Source organism: Somniosus microcephalus, unplaced genomic scaffold (assembly GCF_052327205.1).
Source record: "Somniosus microcephalus isolate GS21.2 unplaced genomic scaffold, FLI_Smic_1.0 unresolved_chr1, whole genome shotgun sequence".
NCBI lineage: Eukaryota > Metazoa > Chordata > Chondrichthyes > Squaliformes > Somniosidae > Somniosus > Somniosus microcephalus.
In genome coordinates, this window is record NW_028225179.1 from 93,373,169 (window position 1) to 93,400,532 (window position 27,364).

Below are 27,364 nucleotides of genomic sequence, written 5' to 3' on the forward strand. Positions count from 1 at the left end.
ACATGGCTGAGATAGTAAATGAGTAGTTTACAGATGCCATCAGTAAGCAAGATGCTGCCAATCTCTCAGTAAAGGAAGTGGCAGAAGAGAAACTGGATAAGATAACAATAAATGAAGAGAAGGTACATAAAAGGTTTGTATCCCTCAAAATACAAAGGTCACCCAGTCAGGATGGGATGCATTGTAGATGGTTGAGGGAAGGAAGGGTGAAAATTGTGGAGGCTCTGGCCATAATCATCCTTTCATCCTAAGGTATGGTGTTATGTTCATTAATAAATAGACATTCTTATTATGAACACAGCTAGCTTTTGCTAGTTACTTTATTGAGCACATGTGGACTAGGTACTGTATCTGTAGAGGCTTCCATCTTGACTGCTGCCTTGTGGGTAGCCTAGTGCCTCATGGGTAATGTAGTCTTAATATATATACAGCTGGGCAGTGTAGTCTTATACATACAGCTATATACAGCTTTACGGCTCCACCTACTCGCCACTATAGAATGACATGTTATTGATCACTACATCCCCCTTTCTTTGAGGTTTAACAAAATCAATATCAATCAACTTTCAAGAAAACAATAAAGATAATATCAGTAACACTTTTGTTAGTGCTCTATAAACATAAACATTTTCAAAACAGTCAACACATTTTCAAAGCTTTACATTGTACTCAAAGATGAAGTTTATCAGGCTTTTTTACTTCACGTGTGGATCTTCTCAACACGGGTAAGTCTGCTGTGTCTTCATGAGATTGTTCTGGTGGTGAATGACAAGATGCAGTTGTGGCATTGTCATCAATCTGCTCTTGTGTAGATCGAGGTCTCCTTGCGATCTTTGCTTGGAGAGGGTTTCAGTGTTTCCTTCACTCTTCATGCCATAACTCTCAATGTAGTCAATGCACTCTCGAAAAACTGCTGGCAGCTGGATCCCATCATACAGCATAGTCCTCTCAGCAGACTCGGCTAATGGAACACCAAAGATTGGCCTGAGGGAAGAAGGAGTATCCACCGGAACTGCTTCCTGCTCTGGTGCAGGCTTCTTCTTTTTCTTTTTCTCCTTCCACTGCTTAACAACATCTGCTGCGGTTATACCTTTGGACTTTTTCTCCTTGTGTTTTTCCTCTTTGTTCTTTTCTTCCTTTGGCTTCTCTTTGACCTTAAAGTCTTTTTCTTTCTTCTTGGAGATACTAGGCTTTTTGAAGACATGGATACCCTTTGGCCTTTTCATCCTTGATGGGCTCTCTGCTTCATCACCTGAGTCATCTGGTCTGCTTATGCCACAGTTTATACGGTAGCCTCTCTTGACCAGTTCTAAGTCATTGCAAGCTTTGCCACCTAGTATCGAATCAAGTCTTTCAGCCACAACAGAAAACATGAGATGATGCACTTTGTCTTTGACTGTTACTTTAATTCTGCATACACCTAAGCTCTCTATTTTCTGTCCATTATAGTCCTTCAGTAGTACTGACTTTTTCTGTATTTTGGGCTTTTCTTTCATATTGTTAATGTCACTCATACTGATTAAGTTTGCTTTTGCCCCAGTGTCTAGTTTCAAGGTAACTAATGCTCCATTTACCTGCAGTGGGATCATCCATTTGTCCTCTTTTACTGCATTAACTTTATGTTCAGCATTGTCCATTTCTGAGGGCTGCACATTTTCTGTATCCTTTTTGATACTGTCACATGACACCATTCGTACAAAAAATGTCTCACTTCAATCAGTGTCCTCAATTACATTAACTCGTTGCCCTTTCTTAGTTTTTACTTTTGAAAAGCCTTCTTTGACAAAGTGATTCTTTCCATTACACTTTGTGCACATTTTTCCAAACGCTGGGCATTGTTTTAACTGGTGTTTGTAACCACAGCGTTTACATTTAAAAATTTCATCCTCCGATTGCTTTTCATTTCTGTTCTGCCCATGTTTCTTCCCCTTATAGGACACAGCACCGACAGCAGCATTATCACTCATTACAATCGCATCATTATTGATTTCACTGAAAGTCTTCGCGTGCTTTCGAGCTAGCTCGCTGGCTTGGCATATTTTCCAAATTTAGTTCGGTTTCTCTCAACAGACGTTCCCTGACTTTTTTATCATGAATACCAAACACAATCTGGTCACGAATCATGGATGCTTTGAGCTCAGAGAAATTACATGTCTGTGCTTTCAGTTTCAGATCAGTTATAAAGCAATCAAAAGTCTCATTTTGTTGCTGTGCCTGAGAATGGAAGATGTATCTTTCATACGTCTCATTCTGTTAGGGAGAACAATGTGCATCAAATTTCTGTAGCTCCTCGTCTAATTTGTCTCTGTTCTCCGCTGGATTAAATACAAATGTATTAAATACCTCTATCGCCTGTGGGCCTGCAACTGTAAGCAGCAACGCTATCTTCCTTGCGTCTGGCTTTGTACCGAATCCGATCGCTGCAATGTAGAGTTCGAATTGCTGTTTAAAAGTCTGCCAATTGTAGTCAATTTTTTCTGTGAGTTTCAAACGCTCTGGTGGCTTCAAATTCTCCATGTCGCTTTTCACAATTTTCAGCAGATCTTCACCACCCTGGTACTTTTCATTAATAAATAGACATTCTTATTATGAACACAGCTAGCTTTTGCTAGTTACTTTATTGAGCACATGTGGACTAGGTATTGTATCTGTAGAGGCTTCCATCTTGACTGCTGCCTTGTGGGTAGCCTAGTGCCTCATGGCTAATGTAGTCTTAATATATATACAGCTGGGTAGTGTAGTCTTATACATAGAGCTATATACAGCTCTATGGCTCCACCTAGTGTCCACTATATAAATGACATGTTATTGATCACTACAGTATGGGAATGGTGCCAGAGGACTGGCAGCTGGCAAATGTGATAATCCTGCTCAGAAAATAGGAGAGAAATTAACCAACAACTACAAACCAGCCACTGTAATGTCGATGTGAGGGAGAGGGGGGAGTTTTAGACACAAAAGTCTGGGAAAATATTATGTTGCACTTGGAAAAATATAGATTAATACATAGAAGCCAGCACGGGTTTGTTAAAGACGAATCGTGTTTGACTAACTGGATTGAGTCATTTAATGAAGTGAGTGGATGAAGGTAGCGCAGTTGTTGTTGTGTATATAGAATTTAAAAGGCCTTTGATCAAACACTACATATGAGATATGTTAGCAAAAATGAAGCACATGGGATTAAAGGGGTAATGACTGCGTGGATCCAAAATTGGTTAAAGGACAGAAAGCAGAATGTTTGTGTCAGCGGTTGTTTTCCGACTGGAGGGACGTGTACATCCCCCAAGGCTCGATGCTGTGACCACTACATGTTTCGACTTTTATGTTTGAGCTGGAATTGGACATACAGGGCATAATTTCAATGCTTGCAGATGAAACCAAACTCAGAAATGTTGTAAAAAGTGAGGAGGATTGTAGCACACTTCAAGAGGTCATAGATAGCCTGGCAGAATGGGTAGACACATGGCAAATTCAATTTAATGCAGAAAAATGTGAAGTGATTCATAGTAGTAGGAAGAATGAGGACAGACAATATAAACTAAATGGTACAATTTCACAGGCGTTGCAGGAACAGCGAGACTTGGAGCTGTATGTGGACAAGTATTTGATGTTGGGTAGGTTGTTAAAAAGGCAGACATGTCCCACGATTCTTTAAAGGGAGGCACAGAGCAATAAAGCAAGGAAGTTATGTTGAATCTTTATACAACACTGTTTAGGCCACACTTGAAGGATTGTCACCTATTCTGGGCACCACCCTTCAGTACAGCTGTCAAGGCCACAGAGATGGTGCAGATGACATTCATTAAAATTGGTGAAAGAGATGAAAGACTTCAGTTACGTGGATGATGCGAGAATACGGGGTTGTTCTCCTTAGAGCAGAGAATCTAAGGAGCGATTTGATAAAGCTGTTGAAAATAATGAAAGTTTGCTTTTTTGAGCAAATAAGATAAAAATGTTTCGAGTGGCAGCTGGATCGATAAACAGATGCACAGATTTACGTGAAATGACAAAAGAAGCAGAGGCGACATGGGGTAGCGGGGAATCACAGTGAATTGTTGTGATCTGAAATAGACTGATTGAAAGGGTGGTGAAACAGATGCAATAATAATTTTCAGAAGTGAATTGAATAAATAATTGAAGGGGACGTTTTGCAGGGCTATGCGGAAAGAGCAGGGGAGTGGATCTAATTTGAAATCTCTTTGAAAGAGCTGGCACAGGCACGTGTTGTATCGTTCAAGATTCTCAATGTTATAACCTCTTCTACCTCCTTGCATAGTCTGTTAATCCCTCCAAAATTCCAACTTATCTGCATATCTATGGGGCTGCTCAGATGCCTGCTACTGATTATATCAGTTTTTGCATTTATCTCTGAATGTTCTTCGATCACACGTGCACCACAGAACCCTCTGAATATAAACTAGATTTAATATAAGTTAAAGCAGACAAAGACAAATCTTGATGGAGCACAGATCTAGATAAAGCTACTTTGCCACAAATGTGTGCATTTAAAACTTCAAATGCCCTTGTATGAACCTATAATTTAATGTAATCAACTTAAAGAGCTTGGTACCATGATTGTAGAAGTGGAGATGGTGAAATATTCTGTTTGGAATGAATGATGAGATTATTTTCCTGGCCTCCATACTCTTTCAATGGGCAATAGCACGACAAGGTTTACTACTCCCTGGCCAATAGGAGCCAACCCGGTTTGGCTGAATTTGTTTGTTCAAATGACTGTAACTAATAGCAATCATTATGTAATGCTCTTGTGTCACTTGAGGTTTCTCTCATGTATAAATGCAACTTTTTCTGAAATCAGAAGACCTGCCTGTCGATAGCACAAGAAGACAAGTTCGCTTCTCTCCGAAAATGGGACAGCCGGTTCTCGTACAGATAGAAAATATTTACTACCCTATACTTGCAGTGATTGGTGTTCCAGGTAAGACGCTAATAATCAGTCAGTATTCATCTACAATAGTGTGTAACTGTATCACTGCTCATGCTGTCGCTCCAATAATATCATCTGTTTGTTTTGATGTGCTTGTTTTGTGGGCATTACTGCCAATTGAAGTAAAACAAAATGCTCCAAGTTTCTGCCAGATTCATCTTGGGCTGGAGTTTGCGGTAGTAATAATGGTGATGCTAGCAGCACTCATCCTATTATAGTGAACGCCGACAGAAAATTTAAGTGACCACACGTGTGCAGTTAAGCACGGAAATCAGGAAGTTGCTGTCCATGATACCTTGCTCCTACAAAGGCTGCGCAATTATAACATCTAGCTTGGTGACACGCCTTTCAAATACATTGAAAGGCTTGAGTTTGCTGTACATACTTGATAAATAAATGGTCCCTATGTGTTGCCTGCTGGCAAGTAGTCGTAAAATTTGTGCTTATAACACATTTCTGCAGGCATGATTCTGAGACTGTGTGATATATTTTGTAGGATTTTGTTGTAAAGATAATAGTGAGGCTAATAGCGATCACCGTTATTTATGTGCAAATTGGGCAGTAAATCTGGTGACCGCACATGCGCAGTTAAACACAGAAATCCGTTGCTGTCTGAGATGCTCTGCTCCTCCAAGAGCTTCTCGAAAATGTCATCTCACCATCTGAATTACCCTTCAAATGCATTGAACTGCGCGAAGTTACTGTAATTGCCCGATAGATAGGGAGTAAACTCGCCAGGAAGAGGCTTGGCTTATCCATTCCAGTGTAAGTGCCCCTTTAACGGTGTGGTAAATCCTAATTACTGTCAAACAATGTCTCTGGCACTGAAAGTTAAATTTAACAGTGTGGTGTCTCATTTCTTCAGCTATTAAATATTGTTGGAGAGTAAAGATAATTTTTTTACTTTTGCTTTCTTTTTCTTTCAGCAGTCTCGCTCTCTCTCTCTCTTAATCAAATCCTTGTTTCCCTTTCTTTGTTTCATTGCTGTCCCTGGTTTGACATTGAAGTATATCTTACACTTCCTGGTTCAGACATTGCGTTGCACTAAATGATTCATCAATCTGATTGGTTAAGTAGATAAACAGTTGTTCGCCCCTGTTCACACAAGTCCCAGATGCCCTTTAGAGGGCGCTGCACTTTATTGATTATTGGCTGATAGGAATTTCCGGTGCAAAACACCATAGAAAGTCTATGACCAGTTGCAAATCGAACGAACCACTGACACTCAGTGAAAATCCGGCAAAAATATGTTGGATTCAGCTGGAGCCAATTATTGCTGTGACTACGCAAATGAATGAAGCCAAGTGATACTAAAGCGAGTCCAACCAATGCTGTGGTATCGTAATTCTAATGCCAATTTGCTGTGCCTGGTGATTCTTCCGGAAACTATGGGATAGATTTTATTCTTTACATCCGGGAATTTCTGCATCAGTTGAGCAAGGCACAAAATAGAAAGTATTCCGGAATTTATCGCTTCCCTAACAGAACAGTAGATCATTGCCCATTTCTTTCAATGGAAGAATAATCCGATGGTTTCTGTTACAACTAGTGATAAAGGCTGCCTGATATTCATTTATACATGCAGGGGTAGAACGGCAGTATTATGCCTGCCTCCCCCTCCCCGCCTTTAAAAGAACTGAATATCAAGCGAGACGAATAACAGGTGGCCCATGTGATAGCGCCCGTTTAGCGGTGCAGCCCAAAACCAATTTCTACCCACATAGTCAGGCGATGTTTAATACTCAGGTGGTTAAGACGACAATCTACTCCAAGTTTTATTTGCATGTTAGAAACAGAGTGACTGGAATAGAATTTCTGCGGGGCTTCTCACGATGTCCTGCCAAAACTTGGATAGTAGATCCTGGATATCCACGAGAAATGGTGTAATGAGTTGAAGTTACCACAGGAAATCAGCGGATTCCTCTGCAGAAATTCTACTCAATAGTGTTGCTGGAGAGACAGTTCTGTGGGGGACATTCCCACCTTCAGTAGTGGGATGAAAGGGCGGCAGGCTTCAGGCCATCCATTCTTCAGATTATCGGCCTGTGGAGTGATGGTGAAAACTGTTTTCTTTTTTTCTGGTCGTTTCTTCTCGTTTCATAAATCAAGAGATAATTAGTTCCACTCAATAATAGACTTTAACCCATGTGTGGTAGGTTATTTTTCTTAAAAGATTGTGATTCACAAATATCGGGGCAAATAGTAATATTGTGCCACCCATCAACCCCAAAACAGGGAATAAATAAATTGTGATATAAGTACAAAAGAACATAATATTTAGTTGCTGGAGTAGGCCATTGTGCCCCTCGAGCCAGCTCCACCATTCAGTAAGATCATCGCTGATCTTCTACCTCAACTCCACTTACCTGCACTATCCTCATATCCCATGAATCCCTTAATATCCAAAAATCTATCGATCACTCTCTTGAATATATTCAACGGATGAGCCTCAATAGCCCTCTGCGGTAGTGAATTCAAATATACACCACTCTGAGTGAAGAAATGCATCACCATCTCATTCCTAAATGGCCCACGCCTTATTCTGAGACTGTGACTCCAGGTTCTAGACTCCCCAGCTAGGGGAAACATCCTCCCTGCAACTAACCTGTCAAGCCCAGTAAGAATTGTGTATGTTTCAATGTGATCACCTATCATTGTTCTAAACTCTAAAGAATATAGGTCTAGTCTACTCAATCTATCCTAATAGGACAATCACCCCATCCCAGTATTCAGTCTGGGTAACCTTCGTTGCACTCCCTCTATGGCAAGTATACACCTCCTTAGGTAACGAGACCAAAATTGTACACAATACTCCAGGTATGATCTCACCAGGGCCCGAAATAAATGCACTAAGATGTCTTTAGTCTTTTACTCAAATCCGCTTGTAATAAAGGCCAACATACCATTTGCTTTCCTAATTGCTTGCTGTGCCTGCATGTTATCTTTCAGTGACTCGTTTACAAGTACACCCAGTTCCCGCTGAATAACAAGACGTCCCAATCACTCACATTTTAAAAAATACTCTTCTTTTCAATTTTTCCAAACAAAGTAGATATTTTCCCATTTCTCCACATTATATTACATTTGCCATGTTCTTGGCCAATCATTTAGTCAGACTATATCCACTTGAAGCATCTTTCCATCCTCTTCACAACTTACATTCCTACACAGCTTTCTATAATCAGCAAACTTGGGTATATTACATTTGCTCCCCTCATCCAAATCATCAAAGTAGTTTGTGAACTGCTGAGGCCCATGCACTGATCCTTGAGGTACCCCACGAGCTATAGCCTGCCAGCCCGAAAATGACCCGTTTATTCCAACTCTCTGTTTGCTGCCCATTAAGCAATCCTCAATTCATACTAATATATTACCCCCAATACCATTAGGCGGATTTTTGTGTAATATCCTCTTGTGTGGCACCTTATCGAATATCTTCTGAAAATCTAAATACATCACATCCACTGGTTCCCCCTTATATGTTCTGCTAGTTAAAACCTCAAAAATCTCTAACAGGTTTGTCAAACGCGATTTCCCTTTCATAAATCCGTGTTGACGCTGCTCAATCCTATTATTATTTTCTAAGATCATTAATAATAGATTCTAGCATTTTCCCTGCTACTAATGCCAGGCTAACTGGTCTGTAGTTCCCGGTTTTCTCTCATCTCTCCTGTCTTAAATAGTGGGGTTACATTTGATACATTCTAATCTGCGGGAACCATTCTAGAATCTATGGAATTTTGGAGCATGACAATCAGTTTATCCACTATCTCTATAGCCATCTCTTTCAAAACCCTAGGATGTAGGCCATCAGCTCCAGGGGATTTATCGAATTGCAGTCCCATTAATTTCTCTAGTACTCTTTTTTTACCAATACTTATTTCTTTCAGTTCCTCATTCTCGCTAGACCCTTGCTTAGCCATTATTTTAGGGACTTTTTTGCTTCTTCTTTCGTGAAGACAGACGCAAAATATTTGTTTAATTTCTCTGCCATTTCTTTATTTCCCATTGGCCCAGAAATTTGGGTCTCCATGGATGAGTATGCACGGGGTACTCACCCGTATGCCCAATAGAAGTGCTGGTTTCATGCATGCACTGTGCATGCGCGGGAAACCGGAAATTCTGTAACCTTAAAGGAAGGGGTTCAGACTTCGAACCCGTACACCGGAGAGGCAGCGTGTGCGCATGGACCTTACGTTTTTTTTGCAGGTTTCTCCGGGAGGGTAAGTCTCCAGGAATTACACATGTAAACAGCAGGTGTAAGGCCTGCTTTTAACAAGGTAAGGGGTGAATTAATTAAAATTAAAACTTTTTTTCCACAGATTAATTATTTTTAAATAATTTAAAGAAGGTAAGTTTATTTTTAGCCACGTTAGAAAATGTAATTAATGTTGTCAAAAATTTAAATTATTGTTTAAAATAGTTATTTTATGTAATTTATAGTTATTTTAAAAATGTGATTTTTTTTCAAAATTCATTTGAAGTTTTAGTGATGTTTTGGGGCTTATACTATTTAGAGTTTTGACAGCTCTTCCTGTCAATTTTATGAATGGTAATTTCCCTGCTCCCGTTGGCTCTCCATGGCCCACTTGATCCCAGGGGACGCAGCGAACAGCTGCACCCCTGGGATATGCAAGCACTGTGCGCCGGCAGTTGGCGCAGGCCCAGGATCATAATCCCACGCGGGCCCACAGCACAAGGGCCGGTGCACTAGTTAAGTGCCGGTTGGAGGCTTGCACCCGCGGGACACCTCCGACTCGAATTTCTGGACCACTAACATAATTTCTCCCGTCTCATTCTTATGGGATGCACATTTGCTTTCGTTAATCGGTTCCTTTTTACATACTTACAGAAGTTTTTAAAGTCTGCTTTTATGTCTCTCGCTAGTTTAAACCCATATTCTATTTCCCTTTCTTTATCAATTTGTTGTTTGTCCTTTGCTGAATTCTAAAACCCTCCCAAACCTCAAGCTTATTAATCTTTTTGGCAAAATTATCAGCCTCTTCCTTTGACCTAAAACTAATTTAAAATTCTCTTTTTAACCACGGTTTGACCACTATTTCTGTGGGGATTTTTTATGCCTTAAAGGAACGTATAATTTCTGTAAATTATTTATTAATTCTTCAAATGCTAGCCATTGCTTCTCTACCATAATAACTTTTAATGTAGTTTTTCCCAATCTACCTTAGCCAACTAGCCCCTCATACCTACGTTGTTTGCTTTGTTTAGATTGATGACGCTAGTTTCAGATTTAACTAATTCACTTTCAAACTCTATGTAATATTCTATCATATTATGGTCACTCTTCTCTAAAGGCCCCTTTACTTCAAGGTTCTAATTTACCCTTTCTCATTGCAAAATAATGAATCTTAAATAACCTGTTCCCTAGTTGGTCCCTCAACATGCTTATCGAGAAAACTATCTAGCATACATTCCATGCATTCGTCCTCCACACTATTACTGCAAATTTGGTTTGCCCAGTCTGTATGTAAATTCAATCCCCTCATGATAACGGTATTACCCTTGTTACACGTGGCTCTATTTTCCTGATTTATACTCTGCCGCACATTACAACTACTGTTTCGGGGTCTATAAACAACTCTCACCAATATTTTATGCCCCTTGCTGTTTCTTAGCTCCACCCAAACTGATTCCACTTTTTGATTTTCGGAGCTAAGATCCTTTCTCTCTGCCGTCTTTAGCCCATCCTTTATTATCAGGGCTACCCCTCTTTCTTTCCATTTTGCCTTTCTCTTCTAGAAGTTAAGTATGATGGAATATTTAGTCCCAAACCTTGGCCACATTGCAACCACGTCTCTATAATGGATATTGCCTAAAACCTATTAAATTCTATCTGCAGTATTAATTCTTTTATTTTGTTTAGAAAGTTTCATGCATTCAGATATAGTGCATTTAGCTTTGACTTATTTCTATTTTTTCCCTGATGTCACCTTAGTCACTGATGCCTTATTACCTGTGTAACTTTCTCTATCCCTTCCCTTTTATCCAAGACACCAAGCTGCACTGGAACGTTGGCATTTCTCTCGCTGCTTCTAAATTTACTCTTTCCTGAAACCCCCAACCCCGCCCCCCTTTATTAGCTTAAAGCCCTGCTTCTGCCCTAGTTATTCGCTTCGCCAGGACACTGGTCCCAGCCTGGTTTAAGTGGAGACCGTCCCAATGGAACAGCTCCCTCTTTCCCCAGTACTGGTGCCTGTACCCCGTGAATTAAACCGCTTCAGCCCACACCACGCTTTGAACCATGCGTTTCAAACTCTAATCTGTCTGTCCCTGGGCCAATTTGCACATGGCGCAGTTAACAATCCAGAGATTATTACCTTTAAGGTTCTACTTTTTAATTTGCATGCAAGCTCCTCAAACTCCCCCAGCAGAACCTCATTCCTAGTTCTACGGATGTCATTGGTTGCTATAAGGACCACTACAACTGGATCCTTCCCCTCCCACTCCATGTCCTACTCCAGCCACAAGGAGATATCTTTCACCCAGGCAGCTTGCTTCTTCATCCTGCAGGCTTATCCCTCATGCCCACAGGCAGCAAGAACCTCATATAATTTGGACTATGGCAAAGGGTGAGGCTTCTCCAGCAATGCACCTGGGGTCCCCTTACCTTCCTGAGTTGTAGTCACATCCTCCTGTCCCTGACCACTAAGCAGAGTTGTACCACTACGTAATCTAAGGGGTGTGACTGCCTCTTGGAGCAAAATTTTCATGGCAAATCTCCCCATCCCTGATCCCCTGCAACGTCTGCACCTCAGACTCCAGCTCAAAAACTCTGTGCTGAAGTTCCACAAGATGGAGGCACTTACTGCAAACGTGGTTGTCCGGGATCACAATGCTCTCCACAAACTCCCACATGCTGCAGTTGAGGCACACCAACTGCACTGCCATCTGTATGTGACCTTGTTTTAATTAATTGCATTTGTAATTAGGTAACTTATTTTACACTGTAGTTTCTTGACTACTTACTTGCTCTAGATTACGTTTTGGGTATTGAAATTAAATGTCTACATGTAACTCAAGGCAATACAAGTAGTGTAGGCAAAAATCACAAATCATTCCCCCTCTTCTCCGAATTCCCACGCTTTCCAAATTCCCAAATTAAACACTCCATTTAATCCCAGGCTGTTCAGACTGCTCTGTGCGGTAATTATATGGGTTGTCTTTGTGTTCATAGGAATTTTCATTTCCATGTTTGTACACGCCACCTTTCTCAAAGATTACATATCCACTCGTCAAACGTGGACAATAATTATATTTTGCTTGAAATAAACAGTTTGAAACACATCTTGATAAATAGCTGAGAAATGACTGAAGGGCGGCTTTTCATGTAGCCGCCAGTATCTAAGGGTAAAGATTCTTGGGCTGTATCGTATGGGATGCCCTTTCCGATATTCAGCTCTGCTGGTCTATGAAACTGAATATCATGTGCATTACCGTCCAAGAGGAACAAACTCTTGTTGCAAGGCACAGCTCTTCTATTCAGAGCCTCCCGTTTATATTAATCACTATTCCACGTTATTGAAATACAGTTTTAAATGTCCGTGCCAGATCCATACCAGCATCGAAATTTATAATAGTAACTGTGATTTTATTCTCTTACCAGACACATCTCTGATATATCTCCAAAGTTCCCTGTGTCCATGCTCAGACTCCATTTAACTCCCACTACTTAACTGGTTGCTGGAATGTAAGCAACCCCGGTGGTACATAGTTAAGGCACAGTCCAAAATGAAATGTTTGCGGCATTATTGTGCACGTGATAAATGTATTGTTGAGGAATCTTAATTTGCTGGTTATTTGCTGAGGAAAAGCACGTGATGAACACCTGGTAGGAATGTTCACCTGATTTCAGAAAATAAAGCAATGGAATATTGCAGTCAGAATCATGTTATCACACTGAAACCTCTATTGTATGATTATTTCATATCCGGCAGATGCTGTTACAGGCGTCTATCCAAAAGGCCAAATTTGGCTCTGCGAAATCTGAAATATACCCGTGAAGTTCACAGCAGATTTTCGTTTTGCTGAAGTTACTCACAGAATAATTCTGTGGTAATAACGATATGGAAATTTATCCTGTCAGAATTGCGAATCTTGACCGATGGCGTGGGAGAAAGATAATGATAGACAGTGGGGCGACAGAAAAAGATCATGAATTTTCATCCAAAGCGCTGTCAACTGATCATCCTCTCAATATCAGGAGAGTCAGTAATGACATTTCCTCCTTTTTTGCAGCTAATTTGGTGACAATCGTCATTCTCTGCCATGGAAAGTGCGGTCTGTCTAAATGCATCACCCGTTACCTGGTGGCCATGGCAGCGGCTGATCTACTCATCCTCATATTTGAAGTAATTCTATATGAGATTAAAGATGCTTATTTTCCAAATTCATTCTTGAATTATACTCCTATTTGTAGTCTCAATATCACCCTGACTTTTGTCTCAATTGATTGCTCTGTCTGGCTAACTGTAGCATTCACCTTTGATCGATTTGTTGCAATTTGTTGCCAAACGTTGCGAACAAAATATTGCACTGAAAAGACTGCGGCTGTGGTGATAGCAGTGGTGTGCTCCTTGAGCGGTTTACAAAATGTTCCAATCTACTTTGTATATGAACCTCGGGAAATAATTAACAATGTACCATGGTCCTGCACTGTGAAATCAAGCTTCTATACGTCACCCATATGGGCAGCATATCTGTGGTTGGAAACCATTTTAATTCCATTTGCGCCATTTGTTTTCATTTTGCTTCTCAATGCCCTGACCGCCAAACACATTGTAGTTGCCAATAGAGTGAGGAGGGGACTCCGAGGAAATAACAATCGTGAGAATCATAATGACACAGAGATGGAGAACCGAAGAAAATCCATCATTTTACTGCTTGCCATCTCAGGCAACTTTATACTTTTATGGATGGTAATTTTCATATTTTTCTTATGTGTACAATTTATAGATGTTCAATTTTTTGAAACAAATTACAATGACCCTTTCACCATTATGGAACAGTCCGGGTATATGCTTAGTTGTTTGAGTTCATGCACAAATACGTTTATTTATGCCGTGTCCCAGAGTAAATTTAGAGAGGAATTGAAGAATGCGATTAAGCGTCCTCTGGCTCTAATTACTAGTTTAAACAAATAAGTTAACTAACTTCACAGAACGGAAATATAATTATATCCATCCAAACTTAACATCAGTTGGTGAATTACATGTACACGCAGGAATCTCGGAAGGCTATGCGAGCTGCAATCTGTCTCTATATTAGATGTCATGTTGTATGAGGTCAAAGTTGCTAGGGTTAATATTAACGTCTGCCTATAGTATAAGACTGGCGATATCAAATTGGACCAAACACAGCATTTTTTTTCAGAAACTAGTGAAAATCAATTAGAGAAACATATATGTTGCTTTTTGCTAATCCTCCTCACCCCGTCAGAAACCCATTTATTTATCGGTTGGAACCGCTAACTATTGCCTTCAACTGGTGAGTCTTGCAAATTATTCCATGGATGTTTGATCCTTTCAGTGACAAGTCCTGCCTGACCTGATATTTTGCTCCAAGTTGCGAACTTTCAAAATGTATCATGAAATATGAATTGTTCACCACAAAGAATAATTAGGTTGAATAAACTTGCTCATCACCTTCATAGTGTTGGACAATCCAATTGTGTCACTCCATGTCTGCTCTTTACCAGGAAACGTCAAACTCCTCCAAGTTTTCTTTAAACGTAAATTTGTGTTAGTTGCTGGATTAAGACTGCGCACCTGCCATATGAATATGGTCTGACATTTCATCATCCACCTGTCCAATTTAGATTTGAATGTTGACATTGTTTATGCCTCAAACACTAACCCTGCAAGTGAGTCCCACAGCCTTACAACCCATTATGTACAGAACTTCCTGCTGCACTTTGCTCTCAAACTCTTACAGTTAATCTTCGATCGATGACTCCTCATTTTTGGTCCCTGAACTACTGGAAACATACAGCTTATATCTATCCTTTCCCAAACGATCATCATTTTGAACACTTGTATCATATTGCAGTACAATATTGTCCAAGGGAATTTTTCTTTAAGTACATTTTGAATATCTCTGTGTTTCCCATTAAGATATAATTTTAATCAATCCATGCACTAGGACAATCAAAGCATCCCTTTAATGAACTGTTGCAATAATAATTGAATAGGACAGTTTGGTGCCTCATGTTACATCACATTGTGGTCAGTTTACAACTTACGCCATGAAGCTGGAGTTGCTGATAATACCTGCATTGTAGAAATCGTTTGATTTTCATCGCCAATGATTTCAGTGGAGGTAAAACAATTGGGTGGTTTCTACTTCCTTGGGGTCACCATTGACCAGAAACTTAACTGGACCAGCCACATAAATACTTTGGCAACAAAAGCAGGTCAGAAGCTAGATATTCTGAAGCGAGTCTCTCATCTCCTGACTCCCCAAACCTTTCTAACATTTACAAGGCACAAGTAAGGAGTGTGCTGGAATACTCTCCACTTGCCTGGATGAGTACAGCTCCAACAACACTCAAGAAGCTCGACAGCATCCAGGACAAAGCAGCCCGCTTGATTGGCAACTCATCCATCACCTTAAACATTCACTCCTTCCACCACCGGCGTACCATGACTGCAGTGTGTACCATCTACAAGATGCACTGCAGCAACTCGCCAAGGCTTATTCGGTCTCACCTCACAAACCCACGACCTCTTCCACCTAGATGGACAAGGGCAGCTGGCGCATGGGAACAGCACCACCGCCAAGTTCCCCACTAAGTCACTCACCATCCTAACTTAGAAGTATATCACTGATCCTTCATTGTCACTCGGCCAAAATCTTCGAAATCCCTACCTAACAGCACTGTGGGAGTACCTTCACCACACGGACTGCAGTGGTTCAAGAAGGCGGCTCACCACCACCTTCTCAAGGGCAATTAGGGATGGGCAATAAATGCTCGCCCTGCTAGCGATGGCCACATCCCATAAACAAATAAAAAAAACATTGGGCGGCCAATCCACAACATTTATTTTACCTGGCAGTGGCAAGTTTAAAATTTACCTGCAATGTTGCCCATCATTAGCCTTGTCACCACAACTCACAAATAATTTGATTTAGTTGAGCTGAACTATATGCTGAAACTTTTTGATTGGACCGAATGGACAAGGGTGGGTACGTAAATCTAAGGGTGTCACATTGGCCGCCTGTTATACACACCATCTGATATTCTGCTCCATTGACTTTAATAGAACTGAATATCAGGCTTGTCGTATAATGATCCACAAATGTGATTCCAATTGTTTTGTGTCCCCGCCCATGTCTAATTTCACACCAGTAGGCCAGCTATAAGAGCGTTGCATCAGATCCTGTGCACTGAACCCAAGCCAAACAAGCACAGGCACGGCAATAACAGAGAAAGCAAAATGCACGTCAGCTCGGAACTTATTTCACCTCAGACACATGCTAATGGAGCAATTGGCTAAACCTCAAAAATATCCGAGGGGATCGCGGTACACCATTAACCCGTGCCCATTCATTGTGTTGCAGGCAGCTTGATGAAATCCTGCTCGCTACTGCTTAACATAAGTTCGGTGTGCATCCAGCTCACCCACGCTGTTCATTGGATTCACACACCCGCAGGTGGTGCAATATCGCCATTGACGAGCGCTACTTCATGGCAGCGAACTCCTCTAAAATGGGAGCTGCATTGTGATTGGAAGAAGTGGTGGGAGTCTTTGTTGGTAGTTTGCGCATTAGCTGAACATGTTATAGAGCGTGCAGCAAGGTTTTCAGTGACTGCATTTGTCTTGGTGCAACAGGTTGAAATAAGGAGAGATATCCTGTATCAGCATGGATGCAGGAGATACTCCAAATTGATGCGCAGGAGGCAGTGGGAAAAAATAGCGATGGAGGCCAATACCAAGAGTGGAGTTCCAAGAACATGGATGCTGTGCAGGAAGCAGTTTAACCATCTCACACAAGCTGTCAAGGTCAGTGAGTTCATCTTCAAATGGCGTATCCTACTGACTGCAATATTAGCCTCATCCACTGCTGAATTCACTACACCCCCATCACCCACCTACCCAAAATCTCCATCAAGCTGTGCTCATCCCTTCAATTCATATGCTTTACCCCACCCTCACGCATATAGCAAGCCTCGCAACCACAACTCACAGTTCGCACACACTGGAAGCTACACAACCATGACAGTCACACCAACCAAAAGCATTGCTCGACACTCACGGATACACTTCCCCCTTTCTTACATGATGAGGTGATGCCTAATGGAATGCAGCAGAAAAAAGAGCTGGAGGAGGACAAGCGTGCCTACAGATTTTAACCAAATTGGAGGAACAGTGCTTGCCATTATGGGAAGGGAAATCCCTGGCGCCATGGCCACTGACAGGGCTGAAGCTGTTCATGGTGAGGTCATCGGCATATCTAATCTTCCATCTCTCATACCACTTCTCCCTCACCCATCAATCTCTCCTGACTGAGAAGCTGCAGAGGGTATAAGCTTGCACTTCTTACTTTCTCCACTCCAATCTCCAAACCCAAACAATTTCCATTTTTCATTTCAGATACCGAAGAACTTGATCCTGCCCAGTCAATGGAGGAAGAGGAAGAAGAAAGTGAAGATGAACAGACACCATCAATCCATCTTACAGGCGCAGCCAGCAGATCAGATACTGGTTCTGCACATATTTTACAGGCTGGGGTAGAGGAGGGATCTGCACGTGGTGAGACACTGGGAACAAGTTCGCAGGACCCAGGCCTGAGGCTGGGGGTGGTGAGCTGTTTAGCGCGGGTGCCAATGCGTCAAATGGGGCGAAGTCTCAAACTTGTTCTGCTGAACAGGACTTAGACAAGGACTTCAATGGACCAGGCTGCAAATGAAGGTTGATGGTTGCATGCGCCCAAATTCTAAGTGCACTGGAAAGTCTACCAGCAATCCTGCGCTCAAAGTCCAGAAGCATGGAGGAGTCCCGCATGAACGTGCCCAGGGTTTGCGTGGGGCACGGAACCCATTGTTTCCAATATAACAGGAGGCAGCAGAATGGGTGGTCACCTCCAGGAGCGCACCTGTGGAACCCACCATGTTGCTGCATCTGATGGCCAATTGCACAGCTTCTATTGCAGCAGAAGTGGCTTCCATTAATCGTCTGACTTTTGCAGTGGAAGCTCAGAATGGTGCCCTCATGCATATGGATACCACTGTGGAAAGGGTGCTTCCAGGGCTTCACAGGAGTCCATCAGTCTGTCCTCCGGCAGATTACCAGGAATCCTGAGAGGCCGCCCTGGCTCAGTGGCATTGTCTCCATTGAGCATGAACCTGCTTTCCTCTCTAAGGATGACAGCATTCCTGCCCCCACCCCGCCACTCCACCTGTGCCATTACTATTGCTTGTCAAAAAGCCAACCCATCTGCTTCCGCCCATGCTGAGTTGATGCAGTCTGAAGCCAGCTCATCTAGGCCCAGACCTGCTAGAATTTGCCCACCAAGTGCACCTGCAGTCTCCTCAACTGAAGGTCAGCAGCGTTCCAACCCCCATGTGGCAGGCACTGGGGAAGCAGTGTGTCAGATTACTAGGGGAGCTAAAGGATCACGGGACAGCAGGCACTATGGGAATGCACAGGGATGATTGTTTTATTGATGTATGATTATATTTATACATTTTCGATTTGGTTTGATATATGCATTTTCTAGTGTTTTTTATTTATTTGTTGTCAGAAAGAGGACGATGTGATGGTCAATGATAGAGGACATGTAAGGAGCCTAGGACTATTGGTGAATGCAGAGGTCTGGTTGAACTTCCTGGTATCGCTCATCAATTATTTCATCAAATAGTGCCCGGGCAGAGAGGGGCTGTCTTCGTTGTAGACTCCCTTCCTTTTCTTGATACTGCACTTCCTCCTCCTCCTCCACATATTTCTCCTCCACCACTTCCTTCTCCTCCTCCTCCACTTCACCCTCCTCCACTTCCTCCTCCTCCTCCTGTTCATGTTCAAGCTGCTCAGCTTCTCACCTGAGAGGTGATAACACGGCTGTTCCCTCATTAATGCCAGGTTGTGCAGCTTGCAGCACACTACCACAAATCTGGATACCAGCTCAGTTGTGTACTACAGGGCTCCTCCAGAGTGTTCCAGATAGCGGAATCGCTGCTTGAGGATGCAGATGCCGTGCTCGGTAATGTTCCTTGTGGCAGCATGGCTCTTATTTATAGGCTTGCTGTGTATATGTATGTAGGTTCTGGACTGGATTCGTGAGCCACCTTATCAGTGGATAACCCTCTATCACCCAGTGTCCAGTCTTTGACTTGCCATGATAGGTCAAAAACAGCTGGCACAGAGGACTACTGCAGAATGAAGGAATCATGACTTCTGCCAGGATAACAGGCATTCACTTGCAGGAAGCGTGACCTGTGGTCGCACAACAGATGCTCATTAAGGGAGTGGAATCCCTTTCAGTTCCTGAAAATGGCCGCGTTGACATGAGGCGCACACGTGGCATTGTGTGTGCATTCAATGGCACCTTACAACAGGGGGTAGCCTTCATTAAGTGTAAACCCTCCTTCTCTCCCTGCCTGCTTGTCTGTGGCAAGAGGGAATGAGATGATGCTGGCTCTCTTTGGATAGAGAACCTCACTGACCTCCCTTATGCTGCAGGGTACAGCAAACTACGAGAGGTTGTTTATATCACCAGCAGCAGCCTACAAAGAGCAAGTTGCATAACAAATAAGAATCGCAGTCACCTTGACAGCCACAGGCAATGCAGACCTTGCCCTGCAAACCCCTTAAGCAAGGTGTCGCCCAGCACATGTCTTACCGGAACACTGCGTGCGCATCTCGGATGCCATTTTAGGGAGTTAAGTGTCTGCATAGCACCGGAAAACCGGCGCTGCAGAGCCGAATTCCTCCCCTATTGTAGACTGTTTCAGAGAGCTCAGAAATATTTGTCAATCTAAAGTCTGCAATTGAATGCTTTTCTTGATGGACAACAGCATGAAAATCCCGGATATTTGTTTCTTAATTCCAGTTGTCAATGAAGACTAATGTGTTATTGAATGCAGACATTTTGCCCCACAGCTTCCTGGCCGCCATACTAGGTTTTGCACGAACCATAAACTGACCGACCGTCATCTTGTCTGTAAGTATCTGAATTGAATAATTCAGGTTCCGCGGGAGTTACCCAACAATAACCTATTCAACGATACTCATTTGGGGTTCCACCAGAACCATTCGATTCCAGACGTCATTACAGCCTTCGTACGAATATGGAAAAAGAGCTGAATTACAGAGGTGAGGCGAGAGTGACAGCCATTGAAATCAAGATATCATTTGACCGAGTATGGCACCAACAATCCCCAGTAAAATGTTAAATCAATGGCAACCAGAGGGAAACTGTCCACCAGCTGGAATCATACCCAGAACAATGGAAGATGGCTGTGGTTGTTGGAGGTCAATCATCTCAACCCTATGACATCCCTGCAGGGGCTCCTCAGGGCAGTGTCCTAGGCCCAACCATATTCAACTGCTTCATCAATGACATTGCCTCCAACATAAGGTAATAAGCGGTGTTGTTCACTTCAGATTGCACAGTGTACAATTCCATTGCAATTCCTCTGAAAAGGATGCAGTCCGTGCCCACATGCAGCAAGACCTGGACAACATCCAGATTTTGGCTGATAAGTGGCAAATAATATATGCGTTTCACAATGGCAGGCAAAGACCATCTCCAACAAGATGGAGTCTAACCACCTCATTCAAGGGCATTAACATCGTCGAATCCCCCACCTTCAAAATCTTGAGGTTTACCAGTGACCAGATACTTAACTGGACCAGCCACAATAATACTGTGATGATAGGAGTAGGTCAGAGAATAGGACACACCTCCTGGCTCGTCAGAGACTTTCCAACACCTACAAGGCACACGTCAGGATTGTGATGGAATACTCTCCACTTGCCTGGCTGAGTGCAGCTCCAACAACACTCAAGAAGCTCGATACCATCCAGAAGAAAACAATTCACTTGATCGGCACACCATTCACCACCTTGAAGATTCACTGTGTCCACCAATGGAGCAAAGTGGCTGCAGACTGTATCATCTGCAAGATACTCTGCAGAAACTCGCAATTGTTTCTTAAGCTGTACCTCCCAAACCCGTGATCTCTACCATTTAGATGGACATGTGCAGCAGGTGCAAGGGTCCACCATAATTTACAAGTTCCCTTCATAGTCAAACAGCATCCTGACTTGGAAATGTATCGCTGTTGTTTCATCGTTGCTGGTTCAAAATTCTGGAACTCCCCACCTAATAGTACTGTGGGAGTAAACTTCACCACATGGATTGCAGCCGTCCAAGATGGAGGCTCACCACCACCATTTTCAACAGGTTTTTCATCATCACTGCTACAGATGTCTGGCACTCACTTAGAAATACAGCCAACTGAATTCATTCTTAGTTGCCAGTCTTAGCTATAGAAAATTAAACATCATAACGCTTAAAAAGTGCCTATTATATCAACATCTTGAAAGATGAGCCTCTGAACCCGCACCAGCATGCACCAAAATATCAGCCAGGAGAAAGTCACCCAGATCATGTCTCCCTACCTAATCCAGTGGTGATCCAATACTGCTTTCGATGACGTATCTACTCTGTAAGGGAAAGCAATGAAATGTGATTCTATTCACCAATTAATAACAGCTCAACATTTTACTTAAAATAACATAAGAACTTACGAACATACGAATTAAAAGCAGGATTATACCACTTGGCCATTCGAGCCTGCTCCACCATTCAATATGATAATGGCTGATCTGATTATTCCTCATTCCCGCCTACCCCCGATAACTTTTCACTCCCTTTCTTTCCAAGAATCTATCTACCTTTGCCTTAAAAATATTCAAAGTTTCTTCGTCCACCGCCCTCTGAGGAAGAGAGATCCAAAGACTCACGACCCTCTGTAAGGAAAACTTTCTCCTCATCTCTGTCTTAATTGAGCGACCCCTTATTTTTTAACAGTGTCCCCTAGTTAAAGATTCTCCCACAAGAGGAATCATCCTTTCCACATACACCTTGTCCAGACCCCTTAAGATCTTATATGTTTCAGTCAAGTCACCTCTTATTCTTCTAAACTCCAGCGGATGCAAGCCTAGTCTGTTCAACCTTTCCTCATAAGACAACCCGCCCTTTACAGGTATCAGTCTAGTAAACCTTCTCTGAACTGCTTCAAAAACATTTACATCCTTCCTTAAATAAGGAGACCAATACTATACACAATACTCCAGATGTGTTCACACCAGTGCCCTGTATTACTGAAGCATAACCTCCCTACTTTTTTATTCAATTCCCCTCGCAACAAACGATAACATTCTATTAGCTTACCTAATTACTTGCTGTACCTGCATAGTAACCTTTTGCGATTCATGCACTAGGACACCCAGATCCCTCTGCATCTCAGAGCTCTGCAATCTCTAACCATTTAGATAATATGCTTCTTTTTTATTCTTCCTGCCATAAGTGAAAACTTCACATTTTCCCACATTATACGCCATTTGCCTGATCTTTGCCCACTCACTTAACCTATCTAAATCACACCGTAGTCTCCTTATGACCTCTTCACAACTTACATTCCTACCTATCATTGTGTCATCAGCAAATTTAGCAACCAAAGCTTCGGCCCCTTCATCCAAGTCATTTATATAAATTGTAAAAAGTTGAGGCCCCAGCACTGATCCGTCTGGCACACCACTCGTTACATCTTGCCAACCTGGAAAGGACCCATTTAGGCCTACTCTCTGTTTCCGGTTAGCTAGTAACCTTCTATCCATGCCAATATGTTACCCCCTAAACTATGAGGTTTTATTTTCCGCAATAACCTTTGATGTGGCACCTTATCAAATGTCTTCTGGAAATCTAAGTACAGTACATCCACTGGTTCCCCTTTATCCACAGCACATGTTACTTCCTCAAAGAACTCCAATAAATTGGTTAAACATAATTTCCCTTCGACAAAACCATGTTGACTCTGCCTGATTACTTTGAACTTTTCTAAGTGCCCTGCTATAACATATTTTATAATAGCTTCCTAACTTCTTTCCTGTGACAGGTGTTAAGCCAACTGGCCTGTAGTTTCCTGCTTTCTTTCTCCCTCCCTTTTTGAATAAAGGAATTACTTTTGCTATTTTGCAATCTAAGGGAACCTTCCCTGAATCTAGGGAATTTTGGAAAATTAAAAGCAAATACCGCCCTCAGACACTTAATATCTCTTAAAATAACAATTCAATAAGTTGTGTAGATATCTTTCTGAGAGGGAAGATTCTACAGACATTTGTAATGAAGACAAATCCCAAGAAGAGAGGCACCTGCCTCAGGAAATATCAATGCTCAAAATCAACACGTGGAACATAGGGGGTAGGGATATTATACAACTGTTTATAGAGCCGTGTCTGGAAACGTCAGTAAACATAAGAAGGAGGATGACACGACTTTCTCAGTATATTGAGAAACACAACATCACAATGAACCTGGCAAAAGTAAAATTCCTGTAAGACACAAAAGGTAATCAGTTGACCCAATAAGCTCGGACCATCAGAGTCCCACAAATTGGCTCTTCATTGAAGTGGCACCATGGAAGATTTTACTTCAATCTGAGAGGGCAGAAAGGGGCCACGTTTCAATGTCTTCATGCTAACAACTTCAGCATGGTGCTGTGGCACTTCTACCGCTTTCATTAGGTGTCCTACTTCCGCATTTCTCACCAACATGTTTCATAGTTTAATAAATTTGCAGTTTTCCCGCTTTCAAATTAACTTCAGAATCTACTCCATGTTCTCTCCACTGGTGGGACTGTCACACTTTAGGGCCATAAGCCGCTGTCTTTGTGTACAATCGGTTGCATTTATTATATCAAATGAAACTAGAATTGTCGTTTTGTGACCTTGTGAGTTGCACAGTTTGATCTCATTGGGTGTCAACTTATTAGCTGGTATGTTGAAATACCTGTCTGTCGAATCATGCCCTTCTTTGGCTCCCAGGCATTGATCTAGGGATCACTTGATCAGCTCCCTTAGGCATATAACTCAGGAGTTGATATCTCTGGTTTTGGTTTGGCCCAAACCTTACACAACGATTTTGGAAATGAACACTAGAGATCAAGTGGTGCGCCCAACAAATTCATCTGATTATATTAAAAGCGATAAGTAACAGTCGCCAGATGAATTCACAGGCTAAATCTAACGATCAGAGTTTAATCACAGTCTGTACAATACATCGACTGGGTAACTCACAAGAAGGTGCCGTGTAATGTCTTTCAATATCAGCAGTTAATTACTCAGAAGTTGGCAATCTACCCTCCCGTGAGAGAATTTCTTATATAGTTTTATAAGTCACGACGATTTTGGAATGAAAAAACTCTTACCATGACTTTCCCCAGGCTGGATAATGAAAATTTCTAGTCAACCCACAGATGTCAGATTTCCAGTCAGATTTAAAGGCAATATAAAACTTAGAATGTGGCACTGGTAATGTCGTCGGTTACAGACAGTATCCTGAGGTCAAAAAAGGGAGGTGGACAAAACTTACAGCTTGTGAGACAATGTTATAATGTCTATATATACTTGCATCTTTCACTAATATTTGCCTTATTTGTACCACAATCGGAAATATTAAATCATTTACCTCTATCAGTTGTCAATCCATATGCACTGGCCTTAAAACCTGGCTGTTTTCTTCACTAATCATCTATTATTTTCTTCGTTTATTTTCATACAAAGGAACGGAGAAAAGCAAATAAACCCCATGCAGGTTCGAAGTTTCCTTTTGCACAGCCTGACGGGTCTGCAGAGTTAATGTCACCATTGCCATGGGAGCAATGGAATTCCCGTAATGGTACACCTCTGTCAATCTAATTTGAAATAAAATTTTCCCTGCTTATTTATAATTAAGAATCATAACACCAACATAAATCTTACTTTGTTACAGAGTGACGGCAAAAAATTCCCGGCCAACTATCAAAACACGCTCAGTTTGTGAGAGGTCAATAATATCAATTCGGAGTTAGAATCTGAGATCATTGATATGGATAGGAAATCTGTTCGGCAATACGAGGCAGAGAGCAGTGATAATGGGTATATACTCAGATTGGCAGAATGTGACTACTGGTGGGCCCAGGGAACTGCTCTGGGGCATCAGCTTTTCGCTCCAAATATGGTGAATTAGATGAAGGGATATAGGCCTAGAAATTCAGTTCCGTGTGCCAGCCGTTAGTGCCTTAAGAGGAGTAGGCTCGAGCGCTAGGCACTTAGCGGCCGGGCGCAGCGCGATCTGCGCCTACGCCCAAATTCAGTAGACATTTAGCGCTGGCACAAAGTGTTTGCACGCGCTCAGCTGCACGCGCAGCTTATGACGTCATTTCGTCGTGTAACGCCCCTTGTGCACCCTAAACCGGAACTTCAGTCATGCCCGCCCAATGTGGGTGTGGCGGTGCTAAGAACTGTGAAGTGGAACGCAGCAGAGGCCCTGCGGGCCTCGGGGAGTGCTACTTAAAGGGCACTTACAATGAAATATAAAGGCCAGCCATTTTGCTGCAATGACTTTTGTGCAACGGATTTCTGGACAGAGACCAAGGAAGAGACCTTACTGATTTGGCCCAACATAGGAGAGGTATTTTTGGCTTCTGGCCAGAGCTTGGAAATTTGCCTCATTGTGATTTCATTGTTTGCCAGTATATTATGGGGGCTGCATGGGGTGCCAACCCTCAGTTCCAGCATTATGTGCGAAGGGCTCGCAGACGCTGTGTCAGAGGGGCAGCCATGCCTAGACGCAGAGGGGGCATCAGGCGTCGGCAACGTAGGCCTTACCCACTCAGGGAATACCACCAGCAGGTGTCCTATCCCACCATGACTGCCGCGCAGTGTGTTAAGAGGCTGCGCTTCAGAAGGGAGGTGGTTGCAGAGATCTGCCAGCTGCTTCACAGAGATCTGCGTCCACAGCTGATGTGCAGGACGTCTCTGTCGGTGGAAGTGAAGGTCACGGTGGCTCTGAACTTTTATGCAAGCGGCTCCTTCCAAGCCGCTGCTGGGGACATAGCTAACATATCCCAGTTCGCCGTGCATCGCTGCATCCGGCAGGTCACCGATGCCCTTTTCACAAAGAGACACCAATTCGTCTCCTTCCCCATGACCCTGGAGAGGCAGGAGCAGCGTGCAGTCGGATATGCAAGGATCGCAGACTTCCCCATGGTGCAGGGCGCCATTGACTGCATGCATGTGGCTTTGCGGGCACCTATCGACAATGCCGAGGATTACCGCAACCGGAAGGGCTACGATTCCCTCAATGTACAGCTGGTGTGTGACAACAGGCAGCGCATCCTAGCTGTCAATGCCCGCTTTCCAGGCAGCAGCCACGATGCATTTATCCTGCGCCAGACTACTGTGGCTGACATGTTCCAGGCACAGCCTCCCCCAAGAGGATGGCTTATCGGGGACAAAGGCTATCCTTTGTGTACATGGCTCATGAACCCGCTCCATGCGCCCAGGACCCCTGCTGAGGAGGCATACAATGAAAGCCATCACGCCACAAGGAACATCATAGAGCAAACGATTGGCGTCCTCAAGCAATGGTTCCGCTGCCTGGATCGCTCCGGCGGATCTCTGCAGTATTCGCCGGATAGACTCTCCCAGTTCGTCGTCGTTTGCTGCATGCTGCACAACCTGGCTATCCGCAGGACTCAGGCACTGCCACCTCACATTGGACAACCACCTCAGGAGGAGGAGCAGGAGGAACATGAGGAGGAGGAGGAGGAGGAGGAGCAGTACCAGCCCAGGAGGGAGCCACAAGGCCCAAGGGCCGTCTGTCGGCGGCTTGTTGAACGACACTTCTAGGCCCCCTGTCAGGGAATGGCTTGTGGCAATGAAGGGACATGAATGCAGCCGCTCCGCAAGCCCTCAGCCGATTAACGCAACAACCACTTCAAACATCAAACATGGACAAGCTGAATAAAGAATAAGCTTTATTGAACAAACTCAGGGCCCTTCCCACATGAAACCCAAAAACAGACAACACCCCCATAAAACAGTCAAACACATGACTCACTCCCACAACCTGGGGAGGAATAACAAAACTTTTCCATCCAAATGGCCTTCATCCTCGGCCTTACCAAAACAACCACCCCCATAGACAACACAACCACCCCCATATAAAAAAACATTTGGCAACACCCTCTTCTTTGTGTGCCGAGAGGGCGAGTCCTTGTCCAGCCTTTTCCGGCCCCTGGCCGACCTGTTGCTCCGCCTCAACCTGGGACCTGTGGGTGCTGCAAGGCTGGGGGAAGGCTCCTGAGGGGCACATGGCGTGAAGGCAGATGCCCTTGGGGTTCGGCCTAGA

At 43.0% G+C, this 27,364-nt stretch overlaps 1 protein-coding gene and 1 pseudogene across 1 annotated transcript; one reads left to right on the plus strand and one right to left on the minus strand.

Moving 5' to 3' along the window:
• The window catches only part of LOC147095598 (scavenger receptor cysteine-rich domain-containing protein DMBT1-like), a 1,107,260-nt pseudogene that overhangs the window by 603,505 nt on the left and 476,391 nt on the right, over positions 1-27,364 (minus strand).
• LOC147095606 (G protein-coupled receptor 15-like) lies at positions 4,870-14,115 on the plus strand. The gene is made up of 2 exons (XM_085974710.1): positions 4,870-4,939; positions 13,205-14,115. Exons 1-2 carry the CDS (start codon positions 4,870-4,872, stop codon positions 14,107-14,109), a joined length of 975 nt encoding a protein of 324 aa, XP_085830836.1. The 3' UTR covers positions 14,110-14,115.

Coding starts and splice junctions, on each gene's coding strand:
- LOC147095606 (XM_085974710.1), top strand. CDS start 4,870: ATGGGACAGCCGGTTCTCGTACAGATAGAAAATATTTACTACCCTATA. Junction 4,940..13,204: donor TGCAGTGATTGGTGTTCCAG/GTAAGACGCTAA, acceptor CCTTTTTTGCAG/CTAATTTGGTGACAATCGTC.